The following is a 14,382-nucleotide window of genomic DNA, read 5'->3' on the forward strand; positions in this document are numbered from 1 at the left end:
CTCACCGGGCTAGTAACGTTTGGTAAAGCGCACCTGCTGATTGGGCAAAGGTTTCTTTGGGATTTTAACCAATACTATGAATGGGCCCTCCCCATGTGGTTAGTGCCCTAGCTGCTTTTTTACTAATGGGTATCCCAGTTCCTTCCCCAGCCCTCTGCACCCTGCTCTGGCTCCTACTGCGGGGTGCAGGCCTCTCAAGATGACTCCGAAGCACCCACACAGCCCGGCTAAATCAGCACCTGCATAACACTGCCATGCCCACCCAAAGGCCAATGTGTGTTCAGAGATTCCAAGCAAAACGAGCAAATTGCAACTATTCAGTGTTCAAATGTCTAAATATTCCCCTAAAACATGTGCCATCTATGTCACATGTGAGCAGCACTCGGCCTTGTGCACAACACGCATTTAGCAGGTACGTTGTAGTGCAGCCCTTTCTTGGGGGCACCCCCTGTTCACTCCTCGCTCCCACTTCCTCCTTGCAATAAGGGGCAGCCTCCACGCCACCGAACCAATTACATTTCACCAATATTTCAACCTGCATAGTTATTAAATCCACATTTTGCTTACTTCTGCATATTTATAGTATTTAGTTTTGTAGTCAATAGTTTCACTGAAAACCGTTCTCCGCACGTTAAGCTGGTCATAATGCCAAGCTGAAAATACCTGATAAGGGGGCACTGAGCCTTCCCTCGTACGTGGCACATGCAACACCCACCCTTGAAGAAGGCCAACATCCCACAAAACACATCTGTGTAACCAACCGTTTTATGAGGGTGGAGTAACTCTCAAGTAGACTGCATTGGTGCAACAGGTGAGTAATGCTGTGTAATACCGAGAGTAATGCTGTGTAATATGGAGAAGAATTCAACACATCACGTGTCACTGATTTCCTAGCAATTGCAGTGAATAGTCTAGGGATGAAGTTGACTACAGCTGCCACACTGTTTTGGCGACCTTCCCCGATGAGTTGTAGGCCAGCGCTTGAGCAAGGGCAGATTTTGATGTCCCTTGCCACAGGGCTGGACGCGGCTTCTATTGTGTTTTGTTGCGCGCTCACATTCCTGTGCCGATTTATTTCATGTATTTGCAACAATAATGCAATTATGAGTGTTTTCTAGTGCAAGTGCTACTGTTCACTGGTTTTGTTCTATTTTAGTAGACAATGAAATATAAATGAATGACCCATGTTGGCTTCACACCTGGCACTACCATAACTTATACTTGTCGTGTGAAACCTTCCTGTGAAGTGACCCATGTCACATCTGCCACCTGGACATATTGTAAAGAACTTTCAAAAAATAAATTGCGTGCATCTTTAAGCGACCTTATGCAGAGTCGACAAGCACTCGGGGGTTAAACATACATCAGATCAAGACTCTATTCCATACATAGTGTAGGGTTCAGCAAGACATAAGTATACAGAGTGTTTTTTGCGGAAGTGCATATTTCTATCTTTTTTAAGGCTTATATCAATTTGCATGCCGCCACCTGATGTGTTCCATTCATGATGGGGTCAATTAAACTATAATCATACTCTTTTTGCTGAACATATTTCTGCAGGAATGTATGCATTTGTCTGGTTGGTTTATTATGCACAAGTCAACTGTATAGAACCGTGTATTCTTGAAAGACAGACATGCTTACTTCTTTCAACAACACTTAGAAAAGGTGTCTCATTGCCAAGATTTCAGACTGCATTAAAATTCTGCCCTCACCACTGCTTCACTTTTACAAAAAAAAAAAAAGTGTACATTTGCACTGGTGGAGCAGTGCATAACTATAACATATTTCATTTATTTATTTATTTGTTTGTTCAGTGCCGAAGGGTCCGAAGGCATGAGGGTGCTAAACCCCACGAATGGGTACGAACACACAATCACAAACCAGCCTGACTACCACAGATCCGTGGGGGGCGTGTGGCAAAAAAACAAGCCACCAAAACAATGAGCTATATGAAATCAAGAAAGTAATGTGTTCTAAGGCTGTGCTTGAAGATCTCCAATGATTCAATGCCTCTGCTATCAGGAGGCGGGGCATTCCTCGCCCTGGGGGCCACGGTGAAGAATGCACTTCTCCCTACTATGGACAATGTCGTCGTGAGAAAATTAAGCAGATTGGTATCATTAGATCTTATTACCCTTTTTTTTTTTTTTTTTTAAATATTTATTTTAAACAGGCAGGTTTAAGCAATACAAAACGATCAATTCCGACAAATGGCATAAAGAAGATACAGTAGATTGTTCGCCCCCTCCCACCCTCGTGTCTTAACATTCCTCTTCTTCCCGTTGCCACTGGGAGTTATCTTCCTGTAGAGTCCTCCTGGCTATTTGGGGCTTGTATGTCAGGGCTGGATAATTCCGATCAAAGTCTAGGAGTGGGCCCCAAATGTTTTCGAAGCGATGTAGGCGGCCTGCCCCGGCAGCCGTCACCTTCTCTGCGATTAAGATGTCCCAGATTTTGACCCACCAGAAGGGCATTAGCGGTCCTTCTACTGTTTTCCAAGTGCGAGCTATTACGTTTCTGCCCGCCAATAGGCATTGGGATAGCAGTTTGGCCATATGGCCAGATCTGGGGTAGATTCCGGGGACTGGGGCTCCCAGGAGGATGGGCTCGGGCTCCAGGGGAAGTCGCACCTGAGTGATGTCTGTGATTGTTGCTAGGCATTGTTTCCAGAAAGCCTGGGCCTTCGGGCATGACCACCACATATGAAGGAAAGTCCCTACTTGGCCACATTGCCTCCAGCAATTCGGGTTGAGTGTGGGGTTCATATGGTGTAGCCTTAGGGGAGGATAATACCAGCGGAGGAGGATTTTATAGGCGCCTTCCCTGTTCGTAATGCAAGATGAAGAAGTATGAGCCCGCGACCAAATGTCAACCCACAGCTGGTCTTCGACTGGGCGGCCCAGGTCTGCTTCCCATTGGGCCATATACCGGGTTTTAGAGACTAGGAAGTCAGTTTGGAGGCGTTTGTATAGGGTGGAGATGCTCCCCCTAGTTGGGAGGTCAATTAGAGTCAGTTCCATGGCTGTGGGGGGGCGGGTGGCAGCTTGGCGGGTCTGTGGATGGGAGCACCAGTGGCGCAGCTGAATGTATGTAAATCTGTCCTGCTCACGAAGTTGGAAGAGTTCCTTACATCGCCTAAAGGTGCAGGGCTGTCCTCTTTCGAAAAGTTGGCCCAGGGTCACCAGGCCTCCCGCTATCCAGGATCTGAAGTTTCGGGTGGCCCAGCCAGGCGCAAAGGCCGGGTTCAGGAACACCGGTGAGGAGGGGCTAAGTCCCACTGGGGTTTTCTTTTGTTTCAGCGCTTTGTCCCAGGTAGCCACCGTGTGTTTGGTGGACCTCAGGAGGTTCTGCCACTGGCGGCGCTCGGAGGGATTGATATGTGGGAGAAAACGTAGCGGGAGCGGCAGTTGCGCCTGTTCAAGATCCACCCATCTCGGGCGGTTGGTAAGTATCTGCCATGTTCGAATACAGGCTAGTTGGGCCGCCAACTGATATTTTTGTAGGTCTGGGACTCCGAGGCCACCTAGTTTAGTATTGCCCAGCATCGTGGTCCTAGGGATTCTGGGCTTTCTCCCTTTCCAAATGAACCGTGACATTTCCTTCTGCAGATTCTGAAGGGCCGGTGCCGGGATTGGTACTGGGAGCGAAGAGCAAGCATATAGAAACCTCGGCAGCAAGTTCATTTTACAGGCCGTGATACGACCCATCAGTGAGATTTCTTGCGCCGTCCACCGTTTTAAGTCCGCCACGAGTTCCGTGAACAGTGGGGGAAAGTTTGCCCGGTAGACTTCCCCCGGGTCAGCTGGGATCTGGACCCCTAGATAGCTGATGCTCTTAGTTGACCATTGTATCGGGCATAGTGGGACCAGGGCCTCCCGCATCTCCCGGGAAAGGGCCACCCCCATGGCAGCTGATTTCTGAAAGTTGATGGCAAAGCCGGTGACCTTTCCATAGCTCTCTATCTCAGCTAGGACCTGAGGGAAGGAAGTGCGAGGTTCTGTGATGGTTAGTAAGACGTCGTCTGCATATAGGGCCAGTTTATGGTGTGATGTGTTCGATTGGAAGCCCTTGATTTCCGGGTTTCGCCTGATCCGTTGGGCGAATGGTTCCATGATTAGTGCAAAAAGCAGTGGCGACAACGGGCAGCCCTGTCTGGTTCCACAGGTCAGGCCAATAGGGGAAGAAAGGATGCCATTGACTCTGAGAAAGGTTTTGGGCGCAGAATAGTTAGCCAGAGTCATGGCGCAGAACTCTGGGCCAAAGCCAAAGGCCTCGAGAGTAAGCCTCATGAAGTTCCAGTCCACTTTGTCAAAGGCCTTAACTGCGTCCAGGGCCAGGAGTACCAGTTCCCGGGAGTCTCGGGAGGCCAGCTCCACCAGGTTTAAAGCTCTGCGAATATTATCAGCTGTAGAACGGTGTGTGATGAAGCCACTCTGGTCGGCGTCGATTATCTCTGGTAGGATCCGGGACAGGCGGGTTGCTAGGATTTTGGAGTATATGTTGGCGTCTATATTGAGCAGAGCAATCGGTCTGTAGGACACAGGATTCTTTGGGTCGCCGCCAGGTTTAGGCAGCAGGACGGTGATTGATTCTTGCATTGACGGGGTTATAGTGCCCGTGGTTCTAAATGAATTAAAGAGCTGTACCAGGGGTGGGAGGAGTTGTGGTTTGAAAATTTTATAAAATCTTGTCGTGTAGCCATCCGGGCCGGGGGCTCGAGACTTGAGGGATTTTATCGCCTCATCGACTTCTTCGCCGGTGATCGGGGCTTCCAGCGAGTCCCGGGCTGCGTCCTCCAGTCGGGGGAGCGCCGCGCTTTGCAGGTATTCCCTCTGTTCTTCGGCCTTCCGAGGCGGGGCGGCCATTACCTGGGTCAGGTGGGCCGATGCAATTCGAAGCTTGTCGTGATCTAAGTATTGCGTCTTGCCCTGCAGGTCCCGTAGGCCCACGATTGTGTTATTTCTTCTTATCTTAGCGAGTTTAGCCACCAGTAGTTTGTTTGCTTTATTATTTTTGGCATAATAGAACTGTTTGGCTTTCGTCATTTGATGGGCGGTGTGTTCCGCATAGTGGGCTTCAATTTTCTGTTTTGCTGTCCGGAGAGCTCGCTGCGTTTTAGGGGTCCAGCCTTTTTCCTTGTGGGTTTTTTCTGCCCTCTCCAGTTCTTCTTCCAGGGCCTGACGAGTTCGTTGTTTATGTCTATGATAGGCTGCCCCTTTGGCAATCAGTTCTCCCCGCAGCACTGCCTTCATTGCATCCCAGGTGTTAGCTAAGGAGGTATCTCCGCTGGGGTTTTCCTTGAAGAAATTGACGATTGTGGTTGCGATAGCGTCTCTGAGTGGCATCTCATTAAGGATGGGGTCGTATAGTGTCCATCTACGTCTCTGGGGATCAGGGGGACCCTGAACTCGGAGTTCCAAGGTGACCGGTGCGTGATCGGATAGGATTCTGGAGCCTATGGTCACCTCTTCAGTGAAGGCGAAGATTTGCGGGGAAATTAGCAAGAGATCTATCCTGGAGAATGTCCGGTGAACATAAGAATAGAAGGAGAAGTCTTTTTCAGATGGGTGGAGCACTCTCCATGAGTCCACCACCCCCAAAGTCCTGAACAAGCGCAGAAGGGCTAAGGCCGTGGCGAAGTCTCCGGGGGAGGGTGGGTGCGATTTGTCCTTTACGGGGTCCGGGACCCCATTAAAGTCCCCACCGATCACTATCTGGCCCTCCAGAAAGGGAGAGAGAGTTGTGGTGAGCGAATCATAGAAGGGTGCTTGGCCTAGGTTCGGCGCGTATACGGAGACCAGGGAGAACAGCTGTCCTGCCAGCAGGCATTTCACCGCTATGTAGCGTCCCTCCGGGCAGCTTATGGTGTCTAGAATCTGGGGATTCAGCCCTCTCCGGAACAGGATTGCAGTGCCACCTCGCTTGGAGTTGCCGGATGCGAAGAGTTGCTTTGGAAAGTCACGAGAGTGTAGGCGGCTGAAGTCTGCCGGTAGCAGGTGAGTTTCCTGTAGCATGGCCACGGCGGCGGCCTCATTCTGGAGTTTTTGTAGAATTGATTTGCGTTTGGCCGGTGAGTTCAGGCCCCTGACGTTTAGAGAGACGAACTTCCAGGATTGCTGTTCCGGAGCGGGACCTGGGGTCGCTGATGAAGCTTGTGGGAGGGGGGGAGCCACTGGAGGATCAGCCATTATGTCGTGGGAGATGTGACCATCTGTTAACCTGCTTCTGAAATTTTTGCTCAGACCACCAACGGGAGGTCCAAGTTTTAACTGGGGGTAGGGGACCCATTATGGGGTTGGGCCCTCCCCTGGCCAACGGGGCCGTAAACCAAGGAATAGCCAACATGGCTGGAAACGTAAGTGGTTTGCTCCAAGGACTCATAGGTGGAATGTACCTTGAAGCTGGGCATGGGCCGTGGGGGAGAGGCCCGCTGCATCGGGGATGAAATCCATCCGTGTTTTCAAGAGAAGCGATTGGTTCCGCTGCGCCAGGATCGCTGAGCTGGGTCACAGGGGTCGGAGGGGTCCCTTGCGGGGTCGTTCCAGGTTATCTTTTCCTCCTAAATCTCGGAACCCTCGACCATGTATTTTGTTTGGACCTAGGGGAGGCTATGAGGTCCGAGTCAATTGCCGCTTCAGTGGCCTGTGCGGGCGAGGAGTCAGTGGGGGCCGGCTGCAATATACTTCCAGCGTCATCTAGGTGACTGATCCTGCGTATGGTGCCCTTGTAGGAGAATTGCAAGGCTGTAGGAAAGAGCCATTTATAGCGAACCTTTTGGGCTTGAAGGAAGGTGGTTAGTGGGCGAAGGGCTCGCCTTTTTTGAAGGGTCAGCGGAGATAGGTCTTGGTAAATTTGAAGGGGAGTCCCTTGGAAGGTGATTTCATTCTCAGAGCGACTTATTGCTGATATGGCTTCCTTAGTTGTATAGAAGTGCACCCTGGTGATCACATCAGGAGGTCCGTCTGACTCAACTCCACGGCGAGGGTTTAGTCTGTGAGTGCGATCCAGTAGCAACAGTGAATCCGCCATATCTGGGAGGAGAGACTGAAAGAAGAGGCCCACGTATCCGGCAAGCTCTTGGTCTGGAACCGACATAGGGACCCCTCGAATGCGAAGGTTATTGCGCCGGGCTCTGTTCTCCAAGTTTTCCTGCTTATACTCCAGGATTTCGCATTTGTCTTGCAAAAGCCCGACGGAGCGCTGAATCTCCGACAGGGAAGAGGCGTGGTCCTGGGCTCGGTCCTCAATCTCCCCCACTCTTTGTTCTATCTCCGAGACCCTTTTGTCGGTGGTCTCCAACTTGGCCGTAAGTTCCGACATACATGATCGGAATTCGGTTTTAATGTCAGCCATGAAATCTCGAATGTCCTCTTTAGTTGCTAACGGTCCCCTGTTGTCCTGAGATTCTTGTGAGGCGGGGGGAGGGGTGTCCAGTTTCTTTGCTCTGTCGGATGACATTAGCATTGTCGCTATGTCCGAGGACTTGGCGGATTTCGGTTGCCTAGACATGGCGTGGTCCAGCAAGCGTGGGTCAGGGACCACAGGTAGTCTGTCCGCAGTAGTGGCGATGGCTTAAGGGTAGCCTGGGTCCCTCTAGGGGCTAGAATGGGTGTTCCGATGTCCTGGTTGCACGTAGGGGCTTCTGGTGCATTAAGATGTCGTCCCGGTCTCACTGGAATGGTGGGTGTGGGCCGGGGCGCCCCAGGAAGCAAACGAAGGGACGAGCGGGAGCAGATCAGGTGCCGGGGCCCGCTAGTTCAGGCCTAGCTCTCATGAAGGAGGGCGCGGGTCCAGATCGCCACGGGCGCCCGCCGGATTCCTGGTGGTCGTGCTGGCAGTGCAGGGTTGCTCGCCTCCGAACTCTTCGGTCCCAGCCCCCTCCTCCAGAGTGACGGCGGGGCGTAGCGGAGGGCGAGAGCCGGGGGACCGCCGCTGCGCGGTGAGGTGCGCCCCCGGTGTGTTTGAGGTGGCTGCAGGTCTTCCTCTCCCGGGACAGAGGCGGATGCAAAAGGGGGGGGGGGGGCCCGGGGCCCGAGGCTCCTACCTCGTCTCCCGCCGCCTGGGAAGTCAGCCGGGTCGCCGGTGCGCTCAGGGGTCCATCTGAAGAGCTCCGATGATGAGGCCGCGTCTCGGCCGTCGTCGCTGGGTCCCGTCCGCCATCTTGGATTGCGCGGCGGAGGGGCCGCGAAATGCAGGCGGTCCGATCTTCGTTGTCTCGGTAAATCTGGGCTCCGGCAGCTCAGCGGCGGGGCTCCGGACCCTCCCACGTCCCCTCATCGAGTTGGGATCCAAAACGCTGCCTGGGAACCTTCATAAGCTGGGATGCAGCGGGCTTCCCACGGAGGCCATCAAGGAGGCGACTGCATAGTCCGCGCTCCAGGCCACGCCCTCTTATTACCCTTTTTAATGTTTTTGGCACAGGGCCTCTGCCAGATACTCCAGGTTAGCCCCCGACAAACATTTATGCATTGCGGTGAGCAAGCAAAGCAAGATTCCGTCCTCCATTGGAAGCCGGTGGAGGCTATTCCTAGTTTGGGAGACATGAACTCCCCTTTTCAGGCCCTCGACCGCTCTCTCCATACTGTTTTGGATCACCGGTAGTTTTGCAACATCTCTCTGCAGAATATCTACTAGGAGACGGCTACAGTAATCCAATTTAGTACCAACTTTTTCCCTTGTCATAGTGACACAGTTTGTTTTAGACAAAAAGCAGACAAATCTGAGTCAGCAATTTTATGCAGTACGCTGACGAACAATCCAGACTATTAACTTGAGGCCTCGTACTCAGGGTCTGATCCAGGTAGACCCCCAGTGTTTTCACCTCAGCTTGCTATTGAAAGGAACTCTTTGGCACTGGTTCACAATGTGTTTTTCAATGGGATAATCCCATTGAAAAACGTGTTGTGAATCTTCTAGTGCTTTCTATTATGCGGTGAAGCATCAAAATGTCAACTTTTCAAGGAAAACTATTCAAGCCAAGCAAACCACAGTGTACTGCAAAGAACATAAGTTGACAAGGTCCCAGCAATAGGCATTTGAGCGCGGATGCTAGGGGCCACAGAAGGGTCCCTTTTGGAATATAGTCATGCTTTTCTGCCTGGAGTAGGGACAGCCACTGCAGCAGCACCACGTTCTGCAGGATCCTCAAAGTTCGAGGTGCGTCGAGTACTGCTCCACGCCACCATCTCATGAGCAACAGTGGAACGTGACAACTCCTCGCTTGCGGAAGCCATGCCTGGGTTTGGTGATCATTGAACGATATTCTGTTAACCAGCTGAACTGGTGAAGCCTTCCAACAGAAAGTAGGTTATTTTATCAGCTTGTACCATTCAGAATAACCTGACATGGCCTAAGTACGCAAACGAGAGATGTCTGGTGCCCAGAGCAAGATCTAACTGCCTACATCTGAGATGTTACTGCAGGATGTCAGCCCAGGCGGATGCAAACTCCTCTTTCTTATGCCAGGCAGCTGAGGGAAAGGAAATGCATTCAATGCTTTTCTGTTTAGCCTTTAAAGATATCAGATCCAGAACATTGCAACCCATTCTATGGGAAGCAGCTTTTGTTCAATGGCGGCCAGCATGTCCCTATGTAGTGAGAGCAGAAACACAGAGCATTAGCTGGGCATTACTCCCATATCTTAGACAAGCTGTGAAAAGGAGGGCATTGCTGCTTCCACAAGTTACACATCGCTGACTCAGGGTATCTTTTCATCTTATCGCCATTAATGAACATGTAATGAGGTTGCACTTTATGTGATGTGATATTAGTATGAAATAGTTATTTGTATTATGAAAGGATCTGCGTGAAATGACCGAGTTGAAAAGTCCGACTACCAAAAGTCTGTTAACTCCCCCATTTGTTCGCATATATATATGTGGGCGGAGACCCCCCACAACGCCCACCTTACGCCTATACATTTGATATTAACTTTACCTCCCCCCACATATACATATGCGAACAAATGGGTGTCGGACTTTTGGTACTCAGTCCTTTTGACCTCAGTCATTTTGGCTTAACCCTTATGAAATAATTGATTTTATCGAATTGTATTAATCGATTTGATATGGTATTAATGAAATGTTTTTATGGATGTTTTTATTCCGTAATAAACGTGTACGATAATTGAAATGTAAGACCCTTTTTTGTACTTGATTTGTATCGCTGTTATTCCCAGGATGTGAATTTAGTGATGGAGCTCCCCTAAGGATCACTTGATTTTATAGGACACTTAAGGATCACTAGCGCTTTGAAGCACCCCACTTGTGTGTATAGGCGTTGTATCAATAAACAATTACAATTACAATTTTAAAAGGAAATGTTCACTTTATTTTGGATGCAAATATTTCTCCATAAAACAATAAATTACAGGTAAAAAATAAGCAATCATTTAATACATAAATATCAATGGAGCATTCCTATTCTAAAAGCAGAAATCAGTTACTTTCCTACAACAAAACGAACTGACCAGAAAGCAACTGCAGAAAGATCAAAGCAGAATGGTGCTGTCTAAAACATGAGGTCACGTGTTGACTTTCTCTGCCTGGCAACAGCATATAATGGGCAGAGAAACATAAAATGCAACAGATGTCCTGCTTTCCAGGAGACATGAACAAGACGTACTCTTCAAGCGCAACTGATTTTGATTCTGTGGTACTCTAACACTCTCCCTTGGTGATCTAATTTGCAGGCAACATCGAGTACACCTGTCCGGTGGTGAACGACTGCGAGATCACCAAAAGGAGGAGGAAGTCCTGCCAGGCCTGCCGCTTCCGCAAGTGCCTCAAAGTTGGGATGTTGAAAGAAGGTAACGGTAATAAGGAATCCTGGGGACCCGATGACTCCTAGCTACTGGTATTAGATGCCCCACGTTCACAGCACGCAATGGGGTGGGAAATAAAACATTGGGAGAGAGAGGCTACCCAGAATGATTGGGAGAGATAGTGGTTTGCAAGTGATTGGGAGAAGCAGTGCCCTCAGCCAGCTCAAGTGATGCAGGGTGGCAGTCTTCCCGAGTCTACTGATTTTAGCAGGCTGTCATGTTGAGAGATATAGAGAGTGGTTTTCTCAAGTGTTATGGGAAGGAAATCACCTTGAGTCATACAGGGGGAGGCACAACTTAAATCATGTGGTCATGTGATGTGCAGTCATGTTGCGTGATTTGGGGATGCAGTCACCTTGAGTGGTTTGGGGAGACAGTGACCCGGTGTCATAAGAGCAGTCAATGATCTTAAATCATATGCCGTTATCTTGACTGATATAAGCAGGCAGTCATGTCAAGTTTCCGCCTGTCATGTTGAATGAACCATCTAACAGAGACACTTAATGTTTTGATTGGTAATTATAGATAATTGGATTTTGTGTTCGTCCATGTTTCGGTTGGGTATACATAGATCATTTAGTTGGGCCATTGTTGGTTGATATTTAATGATGATTTGTTTACGAATGTGTATATGATTTACTTGGGTATATGTGGATATCGTAGTTTGTGTATGTTGATGTTTTGGTTGGTATTTATATATGATTTGGTTGGGTTTCTGTAGATGGTTTCGATGGGTGCTTAGTGGCGTGTTAGTTGGTATTTAAAGATGATATGTTGGCTGCTTGTGTGTGTGTCTGTGCACGCGCCCGCACGCGTGTGTCTTCATGTTATGTGCTTGTTGATGCTTAGATGAAAATACATATTTTCATTTAAGCTGGACTTTTATGCTTTCTACTGTAGTGTTGGTCATGTTGCAAATCTATAAACAGCAGGTGGTGCTATTACCAAATGTCATGATATTTAATCAGCCTCAGAAGGAAGAGGAATGAGTGAACCGTGGGAGGGGTTCAAGATGTGACATGGAGGGTGTATATAAATTGCAGCAGTGAGTGCTTCACTTCCCTGCCTATCTGAGCAGTGCTGTTGATATTTTGGTGATTAAGTAACACATCAATTGTTTGCTTGAGCATTTAGAGATGCTTTGACTGAATCCATATACACATGGCTGCTGCATATTTAGTTCTTCTGCTTTGACTGTTGTATATATAAAGGTTTTTGCTTTGTATATCTCCGGTGTTTTATTGGGTGAATTGCATAGGACACAGGTCTATTTTTGGTGTATAAGTATAAAGTGCTTTTGGGGAAGTGCACGAGGAATTCATCCACAGGTCCCCATGGCTCCATGTGGGGGGCTTCTCTCAATAATTCTGGCAAGTCTCAGGACACCCTTTCCCCATCCATACATGTCATAGTCTCGTGACTCCTCCCCGTGCGGAGCTAGTGGTATGGATGTTGGGCTATATTGGTCAGACAAGGTCTCTTTGTCTACACTTACCAATGACAGAAGACTTTTACCAGAAGCCTGTCGCTCCACTAGTGGCTCTCCCTCTATCACCAGGGCTGTGACCTCCGACCCTCTAGATCTCTGGACTGCACTTCCCATGGTCCTTTCATTCATTTGGACTATGCTGGCTCAGGCTCATGGGAGTTGCAGTCCAACACATTTGGAGTCCTAAAGGTTGAAGCCTGCTGCTCCATTACATTTGGTGAACTCTGAGAGCCAATCAAAACATTTGGTGAATTCGCCCTTAGCCGGGGTGGAGTAGGAACCAAAAGAGGCCCTGGAAATAATGTTCAAAGTGGCCTCATAGTGACACATTTCCAGCAAGCCCAACCCTTTTCCTATAAGAACATTTGGAAGTTAAACAAGTTACCTCACAAAGAGACTCAGGGTGCAGAGGCTTATTGGGAAATCTCCAAATTCCCTATAGGTCAGTCCACCCCTACCTTTACCTGTGAAGGGGAGCACAACTCATTATTGTTAGGTATAACCCCTGACTGCCAGCCCAGCCGAGGGGTAGCGTTTATAATCCTTTTGTTTAAGGGTTAGCATCTCAGCAACAGAGCACAATTCAATGTCTGTGAACAGTGACAGCAGTTTGGGCTTTGAGGCCCTGTTTCCAAGTATCCCATCTTACATGGGGTGCACTGTGGCACAGGCAACGTTGCTCAATTACTCAGGGTCATGCCGGGATCCAACACTTGCAAATGTGAAACCTGATTGCAAACGCATGCACATACTCCACAAGCCCTCAACTAATTGCTGAGACCGCGGGAGATAACTGCTCAGAATGTAAAAATCCGCAGCATGTCCCTACACATGCTACACCAGCCTGCCACAAGCAGTCACACAGCCCATTTTGAGTTGTTAGCATGAGCACATTATATCAATAACCGCCTTGATGACATTATGGACTGGCCTACGTATGAGCGCTGGGAGAGCATTCAGCCATAACAGACCCCACACAAGCACTGACCGTGAAATGCATTAATTACTGTTCAGTTTCCAATAGATATTTGTGGAATGAATAATGCTCTACAGAATCAAGTAGCGTGGGTCTGGCATCCTCTCTTCATTTGAATACCATAATCTCTTTTCTCAATTAAATAAATGGGCCAATTTCTAAGTGAAATCAAAATGCAAATGAAACAATTTTCCTCAAAGGAAGATGGGGGGAGGGCGAGGAAGAGGACGGTCTGTGCGGCCTCTCAGCTCTGCCTGGAAAAGGCCCCTTCGTGAGTATTTGCTTAATTACATCAGTGCATTACGCCGAAAGAAAAAGCTCACAGGCTTGCCTAAAGGGCCAGCTCCCCAAACTGTGTGGCGTTTTTGAGAAACTATAACAATGTCTCTCTTTCAATTCAAGTATGAGATACTGGTTGGCCTAGAAGTAACTGGGGGCATTTCCCCACAGGCGGTCAGCAATAAAAGCCTAGTTGAGCTTGGGAGAGATAGTCACGTGTCGGGCGGCACGTGATTTGATTTGTTGAGCTCTACAGTGCTTTCAGAGGCACCAGCCAGCTCTCCTCTACGTGTTATGTTCCCAGTGTTTGTTATGTTATCTTAAAGGTTCTTATACCGCCCCCGTTGTCACGTGTGTGGTTTCTTGGTGCTCTGGCAGATGTGTAAGGCAAGGAGGGAGGTGGGTAAGTTAGTAGGACTGAGCAGGAAAGAAGAGCAAGAGAGCTGTGATGTGCTGTTGGCAACTTCAGTTCGGTGACATCGTTCACTGAGCGTAGGTGTGTTTTTACGGTTGGTAGCTTCCATGTGGTGTTGGGCGAGACTATGTGTGGTTTGTATCATTGTTGTGGTGGTGTTGTGAAGTGCATGCATTTTGTTGTGCTGTAGAGGTATGATGGTGTTTAGTTCAGAGGCTGAGAGGTGTATGCAGAAGGGTGAGTTTTTTAGTAGGGTTAGTTAGTGGCAGTACTTTTCCTACCCCCGCTGTTCTGACTAAATGCCACACACATCCCTTCCCCTTTATTCCATTCTGGTTTGCAGCAATTACCACCCACGCGGCTTCCTCCAGGGCTGATGTGTTCCTTCTGCCCCGCGG

At 49.0% G+C, this 14,382-nt stretch overlaps 1 protein-coding gene across 3 annotated transcripts in view; it reads left to right on the plus strand.

Moving 5' to 3' along the window:
- The window catches only part of LOC138566830 (estrogen-related receptor gamma-like), a 331,859-nt gene that overhangs the window by 189,922 nt on the left and 127,555 nt on the right, over positions 1–14,382 (plus strand). For 2 of the 3 annotated variants that reach the window (XM_069644522.1, XM_069644520.1), the window contains exon 3: positions 10,694–10,816. In XM_069644522.1, the coding sequence (XP_069500623.1) occupies positions 10,694–10,816 (123 nt within the window). The remainder of the gene's footprint in view (positions 1–10,693; positions 10,817–14,382) is intronic. The other variant, XM_069644521.1, reaches the window with a different exon arrangement.

This window comes from Ambystoma mexicanum, chromosome 2p (assembly GCF_040938575.1).
Source record: "Ambystoma mexicanum isolate Mex_15411 chromosome 2p, UKY_AmexF1_1, whole genome shotgun sequence".
NCBI lineage: Eukaryota > Metazoa > Chordata > Amphibia > Caudata > Ambystomatidae > Ambystoma > Ambystoma mexicanum.